The 21,070-nt window shown below is 41.5% G+C and overlaps 1 protein-coding gene across 2 annotated transcripts; it reads right to left on the bottom strand.

The window, feature by feature from the left end:
- Positions 1–258: 258 nt before the first annotated feature.
- Positions 259–20,824, bottom strand: MCEE (methylmalonyl-CoA epimerase). 2 transcript variants are annotated; one of them, XM_003808167.6, is made up of 3 exons: positions 20,709–20,824; positions 14,730–15,067; positions 259–690 (listed from the first exon to the last, which is right to left on the bottom strand). In XM_003808167.6, the coding sequence occupies exons 1-3, from the start codon at positions 20,746–20,748 to the stop codon at positions 538–540; spliced, it is 531 nt and encodes a 176-aa protein (XP_003808215.1). In that variant the 5' UTR covers positions 20,749–20,824; the 3' UTR covers positions 259–537. The 2 variants fall into 2 exon arrangements, with proteins under 2 accessions (XP_003808215.1, XP_008958516.1); XM_008960268.4 differs by having other exon boundaries at positions 14,892–15,067.
- Positions 20,825–21,070: the final 246 nt, after the last annotated feature.

Genomic DNA, 21,070 nt, shown 5'->3' with positions numbered 1-21,070 from the left:
TAGCCCTAGCACCCAAAACACCTGGACCCTGAGGAAACTGTGACCATGAGTTGTTTTTGAAGAGCAAAACTTCTGAGATCAAAATTCCCTAATCTTAAACAGTTTGCTCTAAAAAAGTATTCCAAAACATTCTTAGAAACTTTTGCCCCAAATATTAGCCACAAAATTGTCATACTTTCATAACTCCTTTGTGTATCCATCCATCACACACATACCCTTGTACACAGCTAACACATTACATTCAATTACCCCATTGTAGAAGAGGAATAATTTATTTCTATATGATTTTAATAATGTTCCCTAAGTAATTAGTAATCAAGATTTTCTTCAAATTCAAATTAACAAATGTTTGTTAATCTAAATAATATACATATTTATGTATTTATATATGTATATATTTTAATCTTTCTGTAATTCAGTCTTTAACTGTGAACTTTTACATGATGGAAGCAGTGAAGGACTCAATGTCATAGTACATTTTGATAGTATTTGATAGGCTTTTTCAGGTCAATTAATTTAGTTGCTTGCAAATATAAATCAAGCTTGCTCCAGTTCCACAAGGACTCCACCACAGTCTTTAGGATGGAGAAAAATCACTGGTTTTCCATGTGCTCCTATTTTGACCTCTTCACTTAGACTGCGGATCTTCTTTTTTTTCAAATCCATCACAGCTGCATTAATATTATCCACCTTAAGAAAGGGAAATAAATTGAACACATTTGAGATCATAAAATACCAACTTATAGTGTCATAAGACTTAGAAAAAACTTTGAGAGCTCATGCAGTCTATCTCCTCTGCCTGTGGGCAGGACCATTCTTAAATCATCATAAAAAATAAGCTTAAAATTTTCAGAGAAGTAAAAGAAGTTACTAAATTTTTCTAGGTAAGCAACCACAATGCTCAGAATTTTCACCATTAGTAAATGTTTCTTCTTATAATCTAAATCATGTATGATATACTTTATAATAGTTTATTCTGGCAGTACTATTAGTGAGATTGAAGACATTGCTTTTTCCTGAGAACCCTGGGTCCTCATCTATAACAGGCAAATGAGGTCTACCACATAAATTGACTACAGATTAAAATGAGGTAACAGATAAAAAGCTTTCAGTACAGTTTATGGCATAATAGGTACTTAGCAAATATGAGTGTTTCCCTGATCCCCAAAACTTGCCCTGCCAAAACACCTGGTTATTACCTTTGACATTATCAAGACACACATGAAAATCACTATTAAACTGCCATCAAAATGTTATTCCCCATCCAAAAAAAATTTCAAACTTTAATGTTTTTGCAGCCTCTTCTAAGTTATTTCTATTTTCTTCATACTTATGGACACTCTAGGAGGAGCAGATGTGTCTCTCTATACTTGACAGAGAAATGATCTGCCTCTATCTTGGAAAGTCACCCACTTAGACTGGGAACCTAAGAAATGGATGAAAAGGTATGATATGAATGGCCACATTCCTAGGCAGTCATAAATCACTAGTTTAATTAAAATCACTAGTTTAATTAAAAAAAACACACAAAAGCACAGAGACTAGTTTAACACCCATGTACCTACCATTCAGATCTAATAAATATTAGTATTTATACAATTTTATTTCCAAAGAGCCAAGGATTATATGCTGAATTCTAAAACCAGTCAAACAGCTAATGAGGATACTAAATGTTACATAAATAAGCTATGATTTCTTCATATGGCACATATTCTACTTGTATTCCTGATATTTCTTTTTTAAACCTCATAGATATATCAAAGTCACACGTGCCTAGATTCTGAACACAGCTCATTTCATGACATCTTGCACTGTAGCTGGTTAATTCTCATCTTTTTCAGAATAGAACATGCACTAGAAGCTCGTGGCAGGAACGGCTCGACCCACTTAGTGAGGAAAATTGGTCCTCACTGATGTCAGACATTGTCAATTTTATCTTATTTTTAAATTCATATCAATATTATTAAGCTTTTTTTCTGCTGCGTCAGTTGGGATTGGAGCAGCTTTTAGTCTAGGACTAATTTTCCTCACTACCAAGCCAAAGCCCTTCTGAGTACTCTTCCCAATGTTATGGAAATTACTATGACTAGTAAGAAAAAACTATCCCCACCTCTGTGTGTGGATTATTCCCTCTAATCCTTTCAAGGGGTTCTATTCTAGCTTCCTAACATGCGTGCAATACTCGAAGCTCAGATGAAGACATGAAAGGTACTACAGATCTTTAGAGTTCACTCTCTGTGCAGCTCTCCTTTCCAGGAGAGAGCTGTGAACTCTAGCACCATGGCCTCCTCAGACTTCCAACTCCTATCTCCTCAACTCAGGGAGACCACTAAGTTCCACGTGGATTCCCCCTTCCTGCACTGCAGTCTGGAAACTCTCTACAGCCAGTAAACTGGGTAATTGTAGGGCTCATCTTGTTTGTTTACCCTCTCTCAGAAATCAATTCCTGTGCTGCCTGATGTCCAATGCCAGAAATCCATTATTTCATGTATTTTGTCTAGGTTGCTTGTTTGTTTCAGGGAGGATAAACTGATCTCTTTTACACCAACTTGGCCAGAATCAGATTTCTAAATTGGCAGGTTTTTTCTGTCAGCAACTAAAAAGTGTCATTACATGTCATTCTATAATATGTCTTTTTTACTTTGATTGCTTTTAAGATTTTCTTGTCATCTTTGATTTTCAGTTTGACTATGGTGTGCTTAGGTGTGGTTTTCTTTCTTTTGAGACAGAGTCTCACTCTGTCACCCAGGCTGGAGTGTAGTAGTGCGATCTCAGCTCACTGCAACCCCTGCCTCCAGGGTTCAAGCAATTCTCCTGCCTCAGCCTCCAGAGTAGCTGGGACTACAGGCACACGCCACCATGCCCAGCTAATTTTTATATTTTTAGTAGAGAAGGGGTTTCACCATGTTGGCCAGGATGGTCTCGATCTCTTGACCTTGTGATGTGCCCGCCTCTGCCTCCCAAAGTGCTGGGATTACAGGCGTGAGACAGAGTCTCACTCTGTCACCTAGGCTGGAGTGCAATGGCATGATCTTGGCTTACTGCAGCCTCTGCCTCCTGGGTTCAAGCGATTCTCCTGTCTCAGCCTCCTGAGTAGCTAGGATTATAGGCATGTGCCACCATGCCTGGCTAATTTTTGTATTTTTAGTAGAGACTGGGTTTCACCATGTTGGCCAGGCTGGTCTCGAACTCCTGAACTCAAGTGATCTGCCCGACTTGGCCTCCCACAGTGCTGGGATTACAGGCGTGAGCCACCGTTGCCCGGCCTGGTGTAGTTTTCTGTTTGCCCTACTTGGGGTTGCTGACTTTCTTGAAACCATAGAGTGATGTTTTACATCAGATTGGTAGTGTCCTTGTCAACTATTTTTTCAATTACTGCTTCTGTTCTATTTTCTCTCTCTCCCTTTTCTGGGACTCCAACTATATTCTGCTAGAACTTTTGACCATGTCCTACATCTGTCTTATGCTCTATTCTGTTTTCTTTTTCTTCCATATTTTTTACCTCTTGATTTTGGAATTCTAGTTTCTAGAACTGTGAAAAGAATAATTTCTGTTTTAAGCCACTAAGTTTGTGATCATTTATTATAGCAGCCCTAGAAGACAAATATAACTACCACACATCATACCGAAATTGAACAACGAAGTAGATGGATGGCTGATAGTGGGAGCTAAGTTTCTCGCTGTTGGAATGAGAAGATAAAGGCTAGTGTGGTCTATGTGGTAATGGATTAGAGCTGGAGACGTCAGTATGCTCTGAGGAGTTTATGACATTTCATGAATTCTATAATATAGTTATATACAGAAATGTGTATAGATATGTGTATATATACAGTATACACACATATATATCTCCCTGTTGTCCTGGCTCAGTAGGGCAAGAACCAATGACACACCCAGTAGCAATAAGCACACTTAGAACCTAGATCTTGGCTTCTAATACCATTCTCCTAGGAACCAGGGCTCCTAGATGAAATGTCTAATTATATGGCTAGGGCAAAGAGTAAAGAAGATGAATTTGGAGCATCTCATATAGAAGATGAATTTGGAGCATCTTACAGTGCCAGAAAAAGAAAGGAAGTGCTTAAAAAGCAAACACAAAACACAAAACCAAAAATGATGGGGGTATGTCAAAGGGACACAAGAATCAACTGAAAGAGCTCCTAATGGCCAAAGCTGGAATAATCTGCAGGGAAAAAAGTAGTATTAGATTGTAATGCAAGTCATAAAATAAATATCCACAAGTCCATACTGATATAACTCTCTATTCCCTAAGTGTGGGCCTTGCATAATGACTTCCTTCCAAAAGAGGATAGTATGGAGGAGAAAAAAAGAACAGCTTTCCAGTGGAGAAACCTGACAATACCTCCTCACCTGGGAGATCAAGGTTAATATCAACAGTAGTAAGTCATGTTGATAGTATGAATCCTTGATATGATGTGATGAAAATGACACTTTACCTCTATGGTCTTCCCAAAATCAATAACATGAGTCTAATAAGAAAAATATAACACAAATCTCAACTGAGGGACAGTTTACAAAATAACTGAACAGTAATCTTCAAAAGTGTTAAGGTCATCAGAAACAAGGAAAGGAGATCCTAGAAAAAGGTTAGAAAACAAAACAAAACAAAAAAACAAGGAAAGTTTGAGAAACTGCCACATGCAAGAGGAGCCTCAGCAGATACGATGACTAAATGTGATGTGCTAGGGGTGGAGGAGTGGGGGAAGGGAGAGCATCAGAATAAATAGCTAATGCATACAAGCCTTAATATCTAGGTAATGCATTGTCAGGTGCAGCAAACCACCATGGCATACGTTTACCTATGTAGCAAACCTGCATGTCCTACACTTGTATCCTGGAACTTAAAATAAAATTTAAAAAAAAAATGTGATGTGAAATCCTAGATGGGATCCTGGAATAGAAAAGGGACACTGGGTAAGAACTAAAGGAATCAGAATAAAGTACAGACTTTAGCTAATAACAATGAATTGGTATTGGTTCACTAATTGTGATAAATGTATCAAACTATTATAAGATGTTCATAATTTTTTTTAAAGCGTCTGATGAGATTAACCACTGTTTATAATGAGTGGATCTTGTTTTTATCCTGATTAGAGCAAATCAACTATAAAAAGACATTTGTAAATCAATCTGGGAAATTTAATTTATGAGCTGTGTATAGATGGTGCCAAAAGATTTCCCTTTAATTTTGACTGAAGTGCCAGAAAATAAAGATGATGTCACCATGGTTATTTTTGTATTTCTTGGAGACCCAAACTGAGTAAGGGTAAAATGACATGTTGTTCATTTAAAATAATTTAAGGAAAAAAGAAAAAAAGATGACGTGTAGCAAGAGCTTGAAAACTGTTGAACCTGGGTGATGAAAGTACTGACATGATTTTTTTTCTACTTCTCATATGTTTGAACAATTTCATGATATAATCATGACTTTTTCCATAGTGCCCTTTTGATAACTCCTATGCTACATGTGATTATGAATATTTTCATTTATGGAACATTCTATCCAAGTACAAGTATCTATAATTTTGACATTGCAACCCAATGTTTTAGTATACTCCTTCTTCAATATCCCTCAATCATGAATTACTTCAAGCCTGGGCACAGTGTTTCATGCTGGGCACAGTGGTTCATGCCTATAATCCCAGCACTTAGGTGGGGCCAAGGTGGGAGGATGGCTTGAACCCAGGAGTTTGACACCAGCCTGGGAAACATAGTGAAGCCCCATCTCTATAATCAATCAATCAGTCAGGTGTGGTGGCACACACCTGTAGTCTTAGCTACTCAGGAGGCTGAGATGAGAGGATTGCTTGAGCCCAGGTTGAGGCTGAAGTGAGCTATGATGTTGCCACTGCACTCCAGCCTGGGTAACAGAGTGAGACCCTGTCTCAAAAAACTAATAAATGTCTAAATGACATTGCACTAGCATCTATTTCTACTTCTGTTACTATTTCTATCACTAACTTCGATTTTAAAGCTCTTTTACCATATTTATCCTTCTGTTAGTGTTGCTATACATTTTATGATTCTTTTAATAGTACTCCTAATGCTTTGTTTGGCAGTAATAAAAAGAATAAAATTAAAATGTCTTAATTTTCTGAATTGAAAGCAGATGCAATAGTTGTAAGAAATGCAGAGCAATTTGATTTGGGAAATTAAATCAGTCCCTCTAAGTAAGGATGAAAGTAACACAGTCAGTAATAACCCATCTTTTTAAAAAAGGGAGGTTTTCAAACACTGCATGTTCTCACTCATAAGTGGGAGTTGAAGAATGAGAACACATGGACACAGGGTGGGGAGTCACATACCGGGGCCTGTTGGGGGGTGGGGGAAAGTGGGGGATAACAGTAAGAGAAATATCTAATGTAGACGACGGGTTAATGGGTGCAGCAAACCACTATGGCACATGTGTACCTTATGTAACAAACCTGCACGTTCTGCACATGTATCCCAGAACTTAAAGTATTAATTTAAAAAAGGGGGGGGTTATGGTTTTTTAAAACTGCTTTTATAGTCCTTCAAACAATTACAGAGTGTACCATATAGTTCTGGAAGACTTTGCATGCCACTAGTGAAAATCGGGGCTATTTACTTTTCTTTTTTTTTTTTTTGAGATGGAGTCTTGCTCTGTGGCCCAGGCTGGAGTGCAGTGGCGCAATCTCAGCTCACTGCAAGCTCTGCCTCCCGGGTTCATGCCGTTCTCCTGCCTCAGCCTCCCAAGTAGTAGGTGTCCGCCACCACGCCTGGCTAATTTTTTTGTATTTTTAGTAGAGACAGGGTTTCACCGTGTTAGCCAGGATGGTCTCGATCTCCTGACCTCGTGATCCACCCGCCTCAGCCTCCCAAAAGTGCTGGGATTACAGGCGTGAGCCACCACGCCCGGCCCTTTACTTTTCACTTCAACTTCTTACCAGCTATTTCCTTTTTCTTTCTTTCTTTTTTTTGGTATTTATCTGTATCTGAGTTTATCTTGATTCTGCCCCTTCACCTGCAAATTAAGAGTGACAATAACCCGAATAAAAAATGTTTGGATTGTCACAATCAGAATTCAAAACTTTTTTTTTTTTTTTTTTTGAGACGGAGTCTCGCTCTGTTACCAGGCTAGAATGCAGTGGTGCGATCTCAGTTCACTGCAACCTCCGCCTCCCAGGCTCAAGCAATTCTCCTGCCTCGGCCTCCCCAGTAGCTGGGATTACAGGCGCGTGCCACCATGGCTAATTTTTATATTTTTAGTAGAGATAGGTTTCACCATGTTGGCCAAGCTGGTCTCCAACTCCTGACCTCAGGTGATCCTGCCTCAGCCTCTCAAAGTGCTGGGATTACAGGTGTGAGCCACTGCACCCGGCCAGAATTCACAATCTTCAGGTACATCTCATAACCTCTTTGGTCCTCAGCTTCCCCATCTGAAAATGGCAATACAATCTTGTTTGTTTGAAGCCAAGTAATTGGGCTAAATAACTCTAACCTTAAGGTATGTAATCCTCAATGACCAAATTTTATGAAAAAGTAATAATGTACCCCTCTTAAGTGTACATGACATTTGGACAGATTTAACAAACATAAGCTTTTATTTTATATACAGTTGTAATGGTGCTGATATAATGAATGACTTCAATCCTCAAATTGGTATAAATCCATGAAAGTTAAAGTGAAAAGTCTGGATTAAGTATTTGTTGTATTTGTTCCAACTGTATCTCCTCAAAAGCTAAAAGCTAAGTGAATTATGCAAGCCTAACACTGTCTCACTTTACACAGGGTTCAGATGGTTCCTGTCTTCTTGGATTTATTTCAGAAGAGCACATGTTACCTAAGCTTCCACAATGACTATATAGTCTAGTGGGGGCTATGTGGAGTATCCCTCAAATGCTTGTCTCTGCTGAAATTTTCACAGTGGATAGTAAAATATTTTTTTAATTCCCTAGTTTATTGTGAAAAGCCAAAATGAGAATAAAATTTTTTAAAAAGGAGAATATTTTCCTTTCTTGATTGAAGAACAAACATTACCCAGTATGTAGGAAATGAGTTACCTCACTAGCCTGTTACTTTGAAGTTATAAATTTTTTCTTTCCTAAGGAATATATGCTGTCAAAAAAGATCTGCAAAACATATAAAAGCACAAACAAGAAAATGAGTCATCTATTGTCTAATCACTCAGAAAATAAAACTGCTATAATTGCTGCATTTCTCTACCTTTTGTCTTAGTTTTTAAATACTATTAATATTTTTCTCATGTGCTTTTCCCCAGCAGCCTGCAACAGTAATTTCAAGATTACCTTGAAATCAAATCCAACATCTCTGTCTGCTACTGGGAAGCCAGGCTCCCATGATCCTTACTACCTACTCATCTAACCAGCCCCTTCTCTGTCACCGGTCCCTATGGTTCTGCAGCCCCTCCCTCAGCCTCAGCACTGCACTCATCACCCTCCATGTGCTCCAACCATGGGGCTGCCCTCTTCATCCCATCTGAGCTCCCACTCACAATTCCAGGCCACACCACCCCTGCACAGAGGCCTGTTACCCCATGTGAGCTGGGCCACTCCCTGTGCTGCAGTCCTCCTTGCCTTTTGTGGGATTCAACATCCCGCCCGGAAGCGTCCCAGTGGATACACATCCTCCTCACCCTGTGTGGCTCTGACTCCCCATACCTGCCCCCTACCCCATGTGAACATCTGCCTCACCCTTCTCAGGCCCTGCTCCCATGCCAGGCCACTCCCTGCGAGGACACCCAGCTTATCCCACCTGGGCTTCAACTCCCCACATTAGTCACCATTTTCCCCTGCAACGATGCACTCCCCACAGGACCAGCCCTGGCCCTCCGTGCTGGGCGTGCCCTCCCCACAGTGTCGGTGCCCCTACCCTGCTCTGGCTCTCCCACTCCTTGCTGCCGCTGCCCCTCAGGTGGACGCCCTTCTCAACATCCTTGGGCTCCAGCTCCCTGCTCTGAGCTGTGTCTCAGTCCATTCGGGCTGTTAGAACAAAATACCTAAACTAGGTGGCTCAGAAAAAACAGAAATTTGTCAGTTTGAGAGCCTGGGAAGTCCAAGATCTAAGTGCTGGCAGATTCAACATCTGGTGGGGGATTGGTGGTTCACAGACAGCACCTTCTCACTGTCCTCCCATAGCGGAAGGGGCAACGGGTGTCTCTGAGGCCTCTTTTATAAGGACACTAATCCCATTCATGAGGGATAGGCCTACTGCTCATGAATGGGGCCTCAGGAATCATCTCCCTAAGGCCCCACCTCCTAACACCATCACTTTGGGGTTATGATTTCGACATATGAATTTTGAGGGGACATAAGCATTTAGTTCTAAGCTGGCCTCCCATGCTGATGCCCTCCTCACTCTGACACTGCAAGTCAAGATGCTCCCTTGGGCACAAACGCACAAACCCTGCTCAGACTCGGACACCTTGCACTGGAACTCCCCATGCATGGGCACTCAGTCTCTGGCTTCCCCGGGGCAGGCAGCTCTCACTCATGGATGCCCTCCTCACCTTGCCAGGATCCCAACACCCTGCTTTAGGCCAGTCTGGTTCTCCCCATCAACAAAAATGACTCTTCTGCTCTGTCCTACCTGAAGTCTTCAGGAAGGGAAGGAATGGGGAGGAGTCATAGGTACTCAATACTGTTTATTTCCTTTTTTGTTTTTGGTAAGTAGAAAGAAATACAGTCGTGTGTCACTTGATGGGTACGAGTCCTGAGAAATGCATCGCTAGGCAATTTCATTGTTGTGCGAACATCACCACACCTGGATGGTGGCGCCTACTACACACCTAGGCTACAGGGTACAGCCTATTCCTCCTTGGCTGCAAACCTGTACAGCATGTTACTGAAAACTGTAGGCAAGTGTAACACAATGGTGTCTAAACACATTTCAACACAGACAAAGTACAATAAAAATACAGTGTATAACCTTACGGGACCTCATGTGGACTCATCACTGACTGAAACATTGTTATGCGGTGTGGGACTGTATTTGGCTAAACTAGTAAGGTATGCTAATCATCCCTTATATTTCCTCTTTGTTGCAACTAGCACTATTACTTCTGTTTATCCTTTTGTACTTTGTAGGCTGTGTTTTAGTCAGTCACCTTTAATCCTCTCTGGAAAATGAGGAGCATGTGTGAATAAATGAAGCAAGCAGGCAAGCTCTGGGTAGACAGGAACTTTCTGCTTGTTCAGCCACATATCCCCAGCATCTTGTACAGTGAAGGACAGAGTGATACCAAAAATACTTAACAATCAGGAAAATACAAAGATACTAATCAGATAGAATTGTGTGGCTGAGCATGGTGGTTCATGCCTGTAATCCCAGTGCTTTGGAAGGGCTGAGGTAGAAGGATTGCTTGAGCCAAGAGTTTGAGACCAGCCTGGGCAATATAGCAAGAATTTGTCTCTTAAAAAAAAAAAAATTAGCTGGGCATGATGGTGTGCTGCCTGTAGCCGTAGCTACTCAGGAGGCTGAGGTAGGAGGGTCGCTTGAGCTCAGGAGTTCCAGGTTGCAGTGCGTAACGATTGTGCCACTGCACTCCAGCATGGGTGACACAGTGAGACCCTCTCTCTGAAGGAAAAAAATTGTAGAGGGAGAAGGGTGTCTGAAGGGTCCCAGAAAAGGGTCCTTCTGGAAAAGGAATGTTACTCAGGGGTTACAGAGCAGCAGCTGTTTACCAACCAGCACGGAAGCATTTAAATATTTTTACAAACTCAATACAAATTTGAGTAAGTATTTCTGGTGGCCCTTAAAGTCTTCACTGTGACACACTGTGCTGTCTGGGTAAGTTCTCCAGAGAAAGCACGGCCAGCTTTGTCTCCTCAAGCAGAGGCACGCAGAAGGCAGGGAAGGTGACCCCCCTCTTGCCATCGCAGGCAGCAGTTAGGAGCACAAACACAAGCTGTGCCAGAAAACAGTGGGTGATTCAGTCCATACTTGAGCAAGAGAAGAGATGGGACAAGATGCCCTCTAAACTTCCTCTAGTGAGAGGCAAAGACACACAAGAAATATGAGTAAACCTCACAAGAAAAAGTAGAAACCAACTCAACCTCGACAGAAAAATGCTAATTAACTATTGAGATCGTAATCCACATGTGAGAAAGGAACATTTCATCAAGTGAGTCAACGAAAACCATGGAGCATGCACAAACAGATATATGCTAAGTCAGAGGTTTTATAAGATCCTGGTGAAAAAGGACAGAAAGTAGCCCTGTGATTACAGAGGGGAAAGCCAATTCTCTGATGAGTGGTTCAACATTTTTTTTTTTTTCCTGAGACAGAGTCTTGCTCTGTTGCCCAGGCTGGAGTGAAGTGGCATGATCTTGGCTCACTGCAACCTCTGCCTCCCAGGTTCAAACGATTCTCCTGCCTCAGCCTCCCAAGTAGCTGGAATTACAGGTGTGTGCTGCCACGTCCAGCTAATTTTTGTATTTTAGTAGAGATGGGGTTTCACCGTGTTGCCCAGGCTGGTCTCAAACTCCTGAGCTCAGGCAATCCGCCCACCTTGGCCTCCCAAAGTGCTATAATAAGCATGAGCCACCGTGCCCAGGTGACACACCACTTTTTAAAAATCACCAAGTGTGGCATCCATTGATGGCCTCCAGTACTTTCTCCTTTTCCTCCTTTTAATTACAGCAACCCCCAAGTTTCAGCAGGGCACATAACTGCCTAGCTAGAGACTACATTCCCCAGCCTCCCTTGCAGAGAAGTGTGTCATGTAACTAAGCTTGGGCCAATGGGATAAGGACAGAAGTGATCCTAGAGCATCTCCTTAAAGCCACTTGCCAGGTATTCCCACTCCACCTTCCCTTCCCTTCCCTCTGGCTGGCAAATGGTGATGCCTGGAGCAACCTTGTAAGTCATGTGTCATGGACAGCAGAACTGCCCATCAGCCTGGGATAGCTAATATTAGACTGAAAACAGAAAAATAAAATCTTGTTAAGCCACTTAATTTTTTTGTGGAGGGCAGAGAATGATGATGGGGGTATTATACTAAAATAGCACCTAACTAACCACTGTTCACACCTTCTCCTCTTACCTACCTTCATTTTATATCCAATACATTTGCATGTCCCCCTTCTAATCTCTGCTTTTGAATCTGCCATTACTGAACTTCCACTATTCCTTACTTAACTGAACTAAATCACATAGCTGAACTCCTTTGAAAGCATGGGCTCTCTTGATGGAATACTGATAGTGCAGTGAGGGAGAGAGGGGGAGTGGATTCAAAGGTCCTGCTTCTCATCCTGGGGGGTGGGGTAGGGCTTAGACAAACCCTCAGGTCCACTGACAAAGACCTGCAGCCAAAAGTAACTCCCTAAAAATAAAATAAAGGCTAATATTAGGACTTGTTTAGTTCCCTGCTTAAGGTCTTATAGCTTCCCCACCACAAATTTAAAACTCAGTTAATATAATGAAGGCAACTGGCATCATGGGTAAGAGTGCAGACCCTGGAATCAGAACCAATCTGGGATTCAGCCCCATATCTGCTATTGATATGACCGTGGGCAAATTAACTACTCTGTCTCAGTTTCCTTTCCTGTCAAATGGGGATAATAGGGCCCTCACAGGGTAGCTATGAAAATTCAAGAAAATAGTATGTGTTGAGTTACTTTGTAGACATACTACTAGAGGACTCACTAAATGTTAGTTCTTTTTTTTGAGACAGGGTCTCGCTCTTTCATTCAGGCTAGAGTGCAGTGGTGTGATCACGGCTCACTACAACCTCCACCTCAGCACTTCCTGGGCTCAAGTGATGCTCCCACATCAGCCTCCCAAGTAGCTGGGACTACAGGTGCATACCACCACACCTGACTAGCTTTTTGTATTTTTAGTAGAGACACGGTTTTGCCATTTGGCCCAGGCTGGTCTCAAACTCCTGGGCTCAAGCAATCTGCCCACCTTGGCCTCCCAAAGTGCTAAGATTACAGGTGTATATTAGTCCATTTTCACGCTATTGATAAAGACATACCTGAGACTGGGCAATTTACAAAAGAAACAGGTTTAATGATTTACAGTTCCACATGGCTGGGGAGGCCTCACACTCATGGCAGAAGGCAAGGAGGAGCAAGTCACATCTTACATGGATGGCAGCAGGCAAAGAGAGACAGATTGGGCAGGGAAAATCCCCCTTATAAAACTGTCAGATCTTGTGAAACTTATTCACTATCACAAGAACAGCACGGAAAGACCTGCCCCCATGATTCAATTACCTCCCACTGGTCCCTCCCACAACACGTGGGAATTCAAGATGAGATTTGGGTGGGGACACAGCCAAGCCATGTCAAGGCATAAGCCACCACACCCAGCCACTAAGTGTTAGCTGTTATGATAACTCTATGCCTTTCCACATGCAATTCCCTCTGCCTGAAATAACTTTCTCCTTTTGTTCACCTAGGGAATTCCTTCACATTCATTGTAACTTATGCTCTGTGAGGCCTTCCCAGCAACTCAATCTGCCAGGAGCAATCAATCTCCTTCATCTGTGCTACTGCAAAGTCACATATATCAATTCTACTTATCATAGTATATTGCACTTGGGTGTTTAAATTTCTGACCCTCCTCACTACGGACATGACTCATGTCTTATTCACTGCTAAATCCCAAGTACTTGGCAGAATACACATTATAGGGTCTCATACATGTTTGCAATAATGAACTGAATACATCCTTGAATTCACTCTAGAATCAAATGACCTCTCCTCTGTATTAGAAATTTGGCCTAACAGGCCAGGCAAGGTGGCTCACGCCTATAATCCCAGCACTTTGAGAGGCTGACGTAGGTGAATCACCTGAGGTCAGGAGTTTGAGACCAGCCTGACCAACATGGTGAAACCTCATCTCTACTAAAAATACACAATTAGCCGGGCATGGTGGCGCATGCCTGTAATCCCAGCTACCTGGTAGGCTGAGGCAGGAGAATCACTTGAACCCAGGAGGCAGAGGTTGCAGTGAGCCAAGATCACGCCACACTGCACTTCAGCCTGGGTGACAGAGTAAGACTCCGTCTCAAAAAAAAAAAAAAAAAAAAGAAAAAGAAATTTGGCTTAACAATTATGTCATTCTTTCTATAAAAAGAATTGTCCTAGCAAATTAAATCGATGCATAATTGTCATTGCTGATATTCTAAAAGGCAGTTATCTGAACATGAACATCTATAGAAATGTTCTCTAATGGACTTTTCTTGTCTAACATTTCTTCACATTCCTTTAAAAATTGTTGGCAGGTGCAATTCAGAAGATCTTAAAAATTAGAGTAATTGAAAATGTATTGACTTTATAATAACGAAGAAGTTATTAGCATTTTAAAGAGAGAAAAGAGTTATAAAGAATACTTAGCATGTACACTGAAAGCTTTAAAGTCTTTTCATTTGTTTCTCCTAATTGCCTTATGACAGTGAAAACAGCTGTACTCCTGTTACATGGGAGGTCAAACATGATCAATTCTGAAGCAGACTCTACATTGTGGCTAACTTTGGTGGCATTTACAGTGGTCACTGAATCCAGACTTCAAAAAAATACATTAATATTATATGTTAGAATTTTCTAAAGGGAAAAGAAATGTATGTAAGGATCCACCTTTGAGGAGGATGAATATTATCATCCTCCTTAAAGAACTTTACAAAAGTTTCTAATGACAGTGACCATAAATAGACTTAAAAAGTAGAAGACATTTTTTAAAAGAGAGATTTAAAATACCAGGCATTAAAATAATTAAAATACCTCGATGCAGATGTGATGCATTCCTCCAGCCTTGTTTTTCTGCAGAAAACCTGCAATTGGACTGTCACGTCCCAATGGATGAAGCAGTTCCATCTTGGTATTTCCCAGGTTGACAAAAACAACAGATACTCCATGTTCAGGAAGAGGGACCACTTCACTTACCTGGGCCCCCAGAGTATTCTTATAAAATGCTGCAGCCTTTTCCAAATCTGGCACTGCTATGGCTACATGGTTGAGTCGACCCAGGTTCCACACAGAACCTGTCACTTGATCCAAGGGCTGTGATGTGGAAGAAGCTCTTACTGTTGGAATGGGAGCTTGAAGTCTGGAAAAAAGCCCTGAAAAATTAAACAGCCATTGATATCCTTCTTTTGAGAATTAACGCACTTCTAAATTGAATTTTAAAAACTAAACAAATAATGCATGCAAAAATTCATTATTTATATATCTGTTCTTTTTAATTATTGAAATGAAACCAGGAGATAAATGGAAAAACTTACATCAGAATTACTCTGCTCTGCCCATTCAAATAACTGACTGGAATAAAAAAGCTAATTCTGAGCTGCAGTTAGATTTAAAACACAGGATAACATTTTTTCATAACAATTCATATTTACTGGTAACACTTAAATAGTGGCATATTAAGAATTACTTGCTATTCTCTGCATTTCACAATGAAACAACATATATTTAATAAGAGCAAGCAATTTCTCTACCTGTACCCAATTTTTTGTCTTATATTTTGTAATAAGTTCATTAAAGGTATAAATATACATTAAAAGAGTACATACAGTACTCTTTAATGCTCTGTTGCCCAGGCCGGAGTGCTGGAGTGCAACAGTGCGATCTCAGCTCACTGCAACCTCTGCTTCCTGGGTTCAAGTGATTCACTGGCCTCAGCCTCCCAAGTAGCTGGGATTACAGGTGCCTGCCACCATACCCAGCTAATTTGTGTGTGTGTGTATGTGTGTGTATATATATAAATATATATATATAAATATATATATATATATATTTTTTTTTTTTTTGAGACGGAGTCTCACTATTTTGCCCAGAATGGAGTGAAGTGGCGTGATCTGGGCTCACTGCAACCTCCGCCCCCCAGGTTCAAGCGATTCTCCTGCCTCAGCCTCCCGAGTAGCTGGAATTACAGGCACCTGCCACATGCCCGGCTAATGTTGTATTTTTAGTAGAGATGGGGTTTCGCCACATTGGCCAGGCTGGTCTCGAACTCCTGACCTCAGGTGATCCACCCACCTCGGCCTCCCAAAGTGATAGGATTAGAGATGTGAGCCACTGTGCCCACCCTAATTTTTGCATTTTTAGTAGAGATGGGGTTTCACCATGTTGGTCAGGCTGGTCTCAAACTCCTGACCTCAGGTGATCCACCCACCTTGGTCTCCCAAAGTGCTGGGATTATAGGTGTAAGCCACCATTCCAGTCAGTTTTTAGCATTTTTAAAATTCACTGTCGCTGTGTCCTCATCAGATAGTTTCTTGATCTCCACAGATAACTCTGCATTCCATTCATTTAGCAAACAGTCATTGCATGTCATTAACAACAAGAATGGCCTGAATTTACTGTGCACCTACTGTCTGGCACTGTATTTATTTTTTTACACCAACTATCTAATATTCACAAGAAACCAAGTTAGAAACTTAGTAAGTTTCATTGTTATCATGAAATCCAAGTGGATTACAACCGAGTACACATATACATAAATGTACAATTGAAACTAAATTGCAAAAAAAGAATACCTTCCACCTCAGCCTCCTGAGTAGCTGGAACCATAGGCATGAGCCACCATGCCTGGCTAATTTTTGTACGTTTTGTAGAGATGGGGTTTCACTATGTTGCCCAGGCTGCCCATGTTGCTCCTGGGCTCAAGCGATCCTCCGACCTTGGCTTCCCAAAGTGCTGGGACTACAGATGTGAGCCACAGCACTAGGCCAGTGAAAATGTTTTGAAATAGACAAATGTGATAGTTGCACTAACCCAGTGAATGTAATAATTACTGTTAAACTGTACTTTATTTATTTATTTATTTATTTTGAGACGAACTCTTGCTCTTTCACCCAGGCTGGAGTGCAATAATGTGATCTCGGCTCACTGCAACCTCCACCTTCCGGGTTCAAGCGATTCTCCTGCCTCAGTCTCCTGAATAATTGGGATTACAGGTGCGTGCCACCGCACCCGGCTAATTTTTGTATTTTTAGTAGAGACAGGGTTTCACCATGCTGGCCAGGCTGGTCTCGAACTCCTGACCTCGTGATCCGCCCACCTCGGCCTCCCAAAGTGCCAGGATCACAGGCATGAGCCACTGTGCCCAGCCTAAACTGTACATTTTTAAAGGGTTTTGTTATGTACATTTTACCAAAAAAAAAAAAAAAAAAGATCCAACAATAAAAATCCAAAGGTGAAATTGTGTAGACCAAGCAAACTGGGTAGAGAACACTGAATAAAGGAGTTAAAATGAGACAGAGCTTTATATTTAATAAAAATGTGTTCCTGAAAAGTTTGTTGTGAATTGAACTCTTAATTATTATATTTCTCCTTTGACTTGTAGACACTTTTTTCCAGCTTGAGGTATGATGACTAATAGAAATGGTGTATCTTTAAGGTATACAATGTGATGTTTTAATAAATGCATAAATTATGAAAATGATTACCAACATTGAAGCTACCTTTTTAAAGCTATTTTTATTTCAGGTTGCCCTCCAACTGGCAGGAATTCACAGCTCTTTAGTTTTAGATTTCTCTGCCTCCCATTTCAGAATAGTGCAGCAGAATTGCATTATTTTGAATTCTGTAATGTTTAATTTGTGATTATTCCAATAAAGGTTGCTTTGCATGAATATACTACAGTGTAAAACCATGTGCAAATAAATGCATAAGATATTTAAAAACAGAAGTGTTAATAAAAAATGCGTGTAAAGATGAATACAGATTTAAGAAACTATTTTCACATGTCAGGAAGCTGGTATACAAGTAAAAGATCAAAATCGGATGTGTATGTTAACTCTCATTCCAATCTTCCTTTCAATATCAATTCTCGTTAATCACTTTTAGTGTCCTGATTTAAAAATAACATTGCATTTCTTTCAGTTCAGATTTTGCATTTATTTCAGATCACATTTTTTAGACACTGTCCCTGAATACATAAAGGTTTAGCTGCAAGGATCTATACTCAAATGCATTAAGAGTACTTACTATTTAAAGACATTAGATGTTAAATTTGTATAAAAAGTACTATAAAAGTGAATAATCACTTGTAATAGGTTTTTTAACAGCTTTATCTCTTAATAGTTTTTAAAGACTTAAAATTTATATACCATAAAGTTCACCCATTTGAAGTGTACAATTCATTTCTTTGCATATTTGCAAAGTTGTGCGACCTTCACATAATCTAATTTTAGAACACGTAATAAGTTTGTTTGTTTTTTTGAAACGAGTCTGGCTCTGTAGCCCAGGCTGGAGTGCAATGGCGCAATCTTGGCTCAGTACAACCTCTGCTTCCCAGGTTCAAGCAATTCTCCTGCCTCAGCCTCGGGAGTAGCCGGGATTACAGGAGTGCGCCACCACGCCCGGTTAATTTTTGTATTTTTAGTAGAGATGGGTTTTGCCATGTTGGCCAGGCTGGTCTTGAACTCCTGACCTCAGGTGATCCACCTTCCTCAGCCTCCCAAAGTGCTGGGATTACAGGCGTGAGTCACCGCGCCTGGCCGAACATAAGTCTGAATTTTCACTGAATATCTGGTTTGAGGAAACATACGTATTTAGAAAGTCATTCATTAGAAGTGCTTTCAAGTTAGTCTGGTAAGTTTTCTCTTAAACATTTGACCAGTTAATTTCACAGCACCATATATATATCTTCAACTTGTTTCAAACTATGATCAAATTTTTTTTATTCATTACAGTAAGTAAACAGATTACATTTCTGTTAGCCCATTTACAGACGATTAACGAAAGTAAACCTATGCAGTCATGTAAGTTGGTCATTCTTGTCTCCCACCTAACAGGTTCAATTTCCATTTTCAGAACTTTTCTACGTGTTCACTCTGATTTTTCTGTGCTTTTGTTTTTCGGCGAAGTTTTATGTTCCTTAAAAGAGGGGCCATAACATAGAATTACCATGTAATCCAGCAATTCCACTTATGAGTATACACACCCCCAAAGAAGCGGGAATTCAGAAGTATTTGTACACCCACGTTCATAGCTGTATTACAATAGCCAAAAGGTGGGGATAACCCAAATGGCTATCAAGAGACGAATGGATAAACAAAATGTGGTATACACACACAATGGAATATTATTCAGTCTTAAAAAGCAATTTTTTTTTTTTTTTTTTTGAGACGGAGTTTCGCTTTGGTTGCCCAGGCTGGAGTGCAGTGGCGCGATCTTGGCTCACGCCAACCTCCGCCTCCCGGGTTCAAGCGATTATCCTGCCTCAGCCTCCCGAGTACCCGGGATTACAGGCGTGTGCTACCACGCCCGGCTAACTTTTGTATTTTTAGTAGAGACGGGCTCACGCCTGTAATCCCAGCACTTTGGGAAGACGAGGTGGGCGGATCACCTGAGGCCAGGAGTTCCAAACCAGCCTGGCCAACATGGTGAAATCTCGTCTCCACTAAAAATGCAAAAAATTAGCCGGGCGTGGTGCCGGGTGCCTGTAATCCCAGCTACTCGGGAGGCTGAGGCGGAAGAATGGCTTGAACCTGGGAGGCAGAGGTTGCAGTGAGCTAACGCCACTGCACTCCAGCCTGGGCAACAGAGTGAGACTCTGTCTCAAAAAAAAAAAAAAAAGGTAAATTTTACTTTATGTATATTCAACCACACACACACACAAGTGGAGACATTAAGCTTCAAGTATCTTAATAGGACAAATCAAAGGCAATCTTTGGAATACACTGTCTTCATTTTTCCTTTATGCCAAGATGTGTATGTAAGTACAAAACAAACATGCACCTTTATCTGTATTGAGTTCTTGCAGTATGTGTATGACCTGTTGGAAGTCATACTTTTTCCCAAACTGTCAATCATTAAAGTGTGCAGTTCTAAAAATAGACATAAAAATGCCTTTTCCCAAATATTCATTTATTTATAGTTTTACATTCCTATCTTGTGTATCACCTAAGAGGAAGGTATGCCTTACGGTTAAGAATGTGGGCTCTGGTGCTAGAAGGATTTATCACGAATGTCCCGGAGTAACTCTGGGGCATTACCACTTGGCACCTTCTTCCTAACAGGGAATCTCAGATTAAGGGAAATACTTGCCCTCTCATAAAAGGAGGAAGAGAAAAAAAAAAGGATAAAAAGAGGAGAAAGTGAGTCAGAAAACGTGACAATTATTACAGTTATTTCTGTCATAACTGATTCTATGTACATATTTTTTTAAAAAATGAAGGGGGAGAGAACTCAAGAAAGTTTCCAAATCCACATGCTTTTATCTGTGTACGCGATAAATATATTAGTGCACGTGGAAAAACCACTCCTTTTGTATTCTTTACACCACTGACCTTTGAGTGTTCCCAACAGAAAGCTGGTCACGCTTGGAGTTCGGCCGACTAGTAGTTGTTGTTTTTACAGAACGTGCTCTCCTTTCTGGTTTCTCCCCAGTCTCTTTATTGGTGCGCGGTAAAATAACTTACCGATCCGCTTCTATTTACTTCTGTCCCTGCCCTGCCTGACCTGCCGGGCAAGTTCCCTCGACTCTCCCGCCCACATACTGGAAGGTGCAGAGCCCAAGGCGCACAGCTCTCGGATGGAAATGGGACTCATGCACAAGGCAATCCCCGCTACTAAGCGGTGGCGCTTCTGGAAGGCACCCTCTGCCTAAGTGACAGCAGCTGCTGTGGAACGCGCCCCCGGGGGAGGACATTAGATCAAGGTGCTTTGGCCACGCCGAGGCCTCCTCCGCCCCCGACCGCCGTTCCCACGCGCCCTGTCCCATGGCGAAGGTCGCCGGTGCCCGGTATTCACCTACGGCATTCGCGGCTGCAGCCTTCAGCACCCGCGCCATTTTGGAAAGCAACCCGCCACGTCCAGACTAGCCACGGAGGGTGAGAGACGCGCGGCAGAGGGCGGGGCGGGAGGCAGAGGGGGCGGGGACAGAAAGGTCAGGGGCGTGGCGAAGGTCGCTGCTTTCCTGCTACAACGCGCCTACTTTAGCTAAAACAGAAACGTAAGGCCAGGACGGGTCACCCTTTGTGGGCCCCTGAAAAATACAAAACGAAGTTTGGAGAGAGTTGAAAGGCGTTTGGGCTGACCATGGAGATTTTTGTTTCCCACCCTCCTGCGAAAGCGCTCGCGCTGCCATTGGCTCTGGCTGAGGGCGAGTCCGG

This window comes from Pan paniscus, chromosome 12 (genome assembly GCF_029289425.2).
Source record: "Pan paniscus chromosome 12, NHGRI_mPanPan1-v2.0_pri, whole genome shotgun sequence".
In the NCBI taxonomy this organism is placed as follows: Eukaryota; Metazoa; Chordata; class Mammalia; order Primates; family Hominidae; genus Pan; species Pan paniscus.
This window is presented reverse-complemented; position numbering and strand designations above follow the sequence as displayed.

Coding starts and splice junctions, on each gene's coding strand:
- MCEE (XM_003808167.6), bottom strand. CDS start 20,748: ATGGCGCGGGTGCTGAAGGCTGCAGCCGCGAATGCCGTAG. Junction 15,068..20,708: donor TGCAGCCGCGAATGCCGTAG/GTGAATACCGGG, acceptor TTAATTTTTCAG/GGCTTTTTTCCAGACTTCAA. Junction 691..14,729: donor TGCATCACATCTGCATCGAG/GTATTTTAATTA, acceptor CCCTTTCTTAAG/GTGGATAATATTAATGCAGC.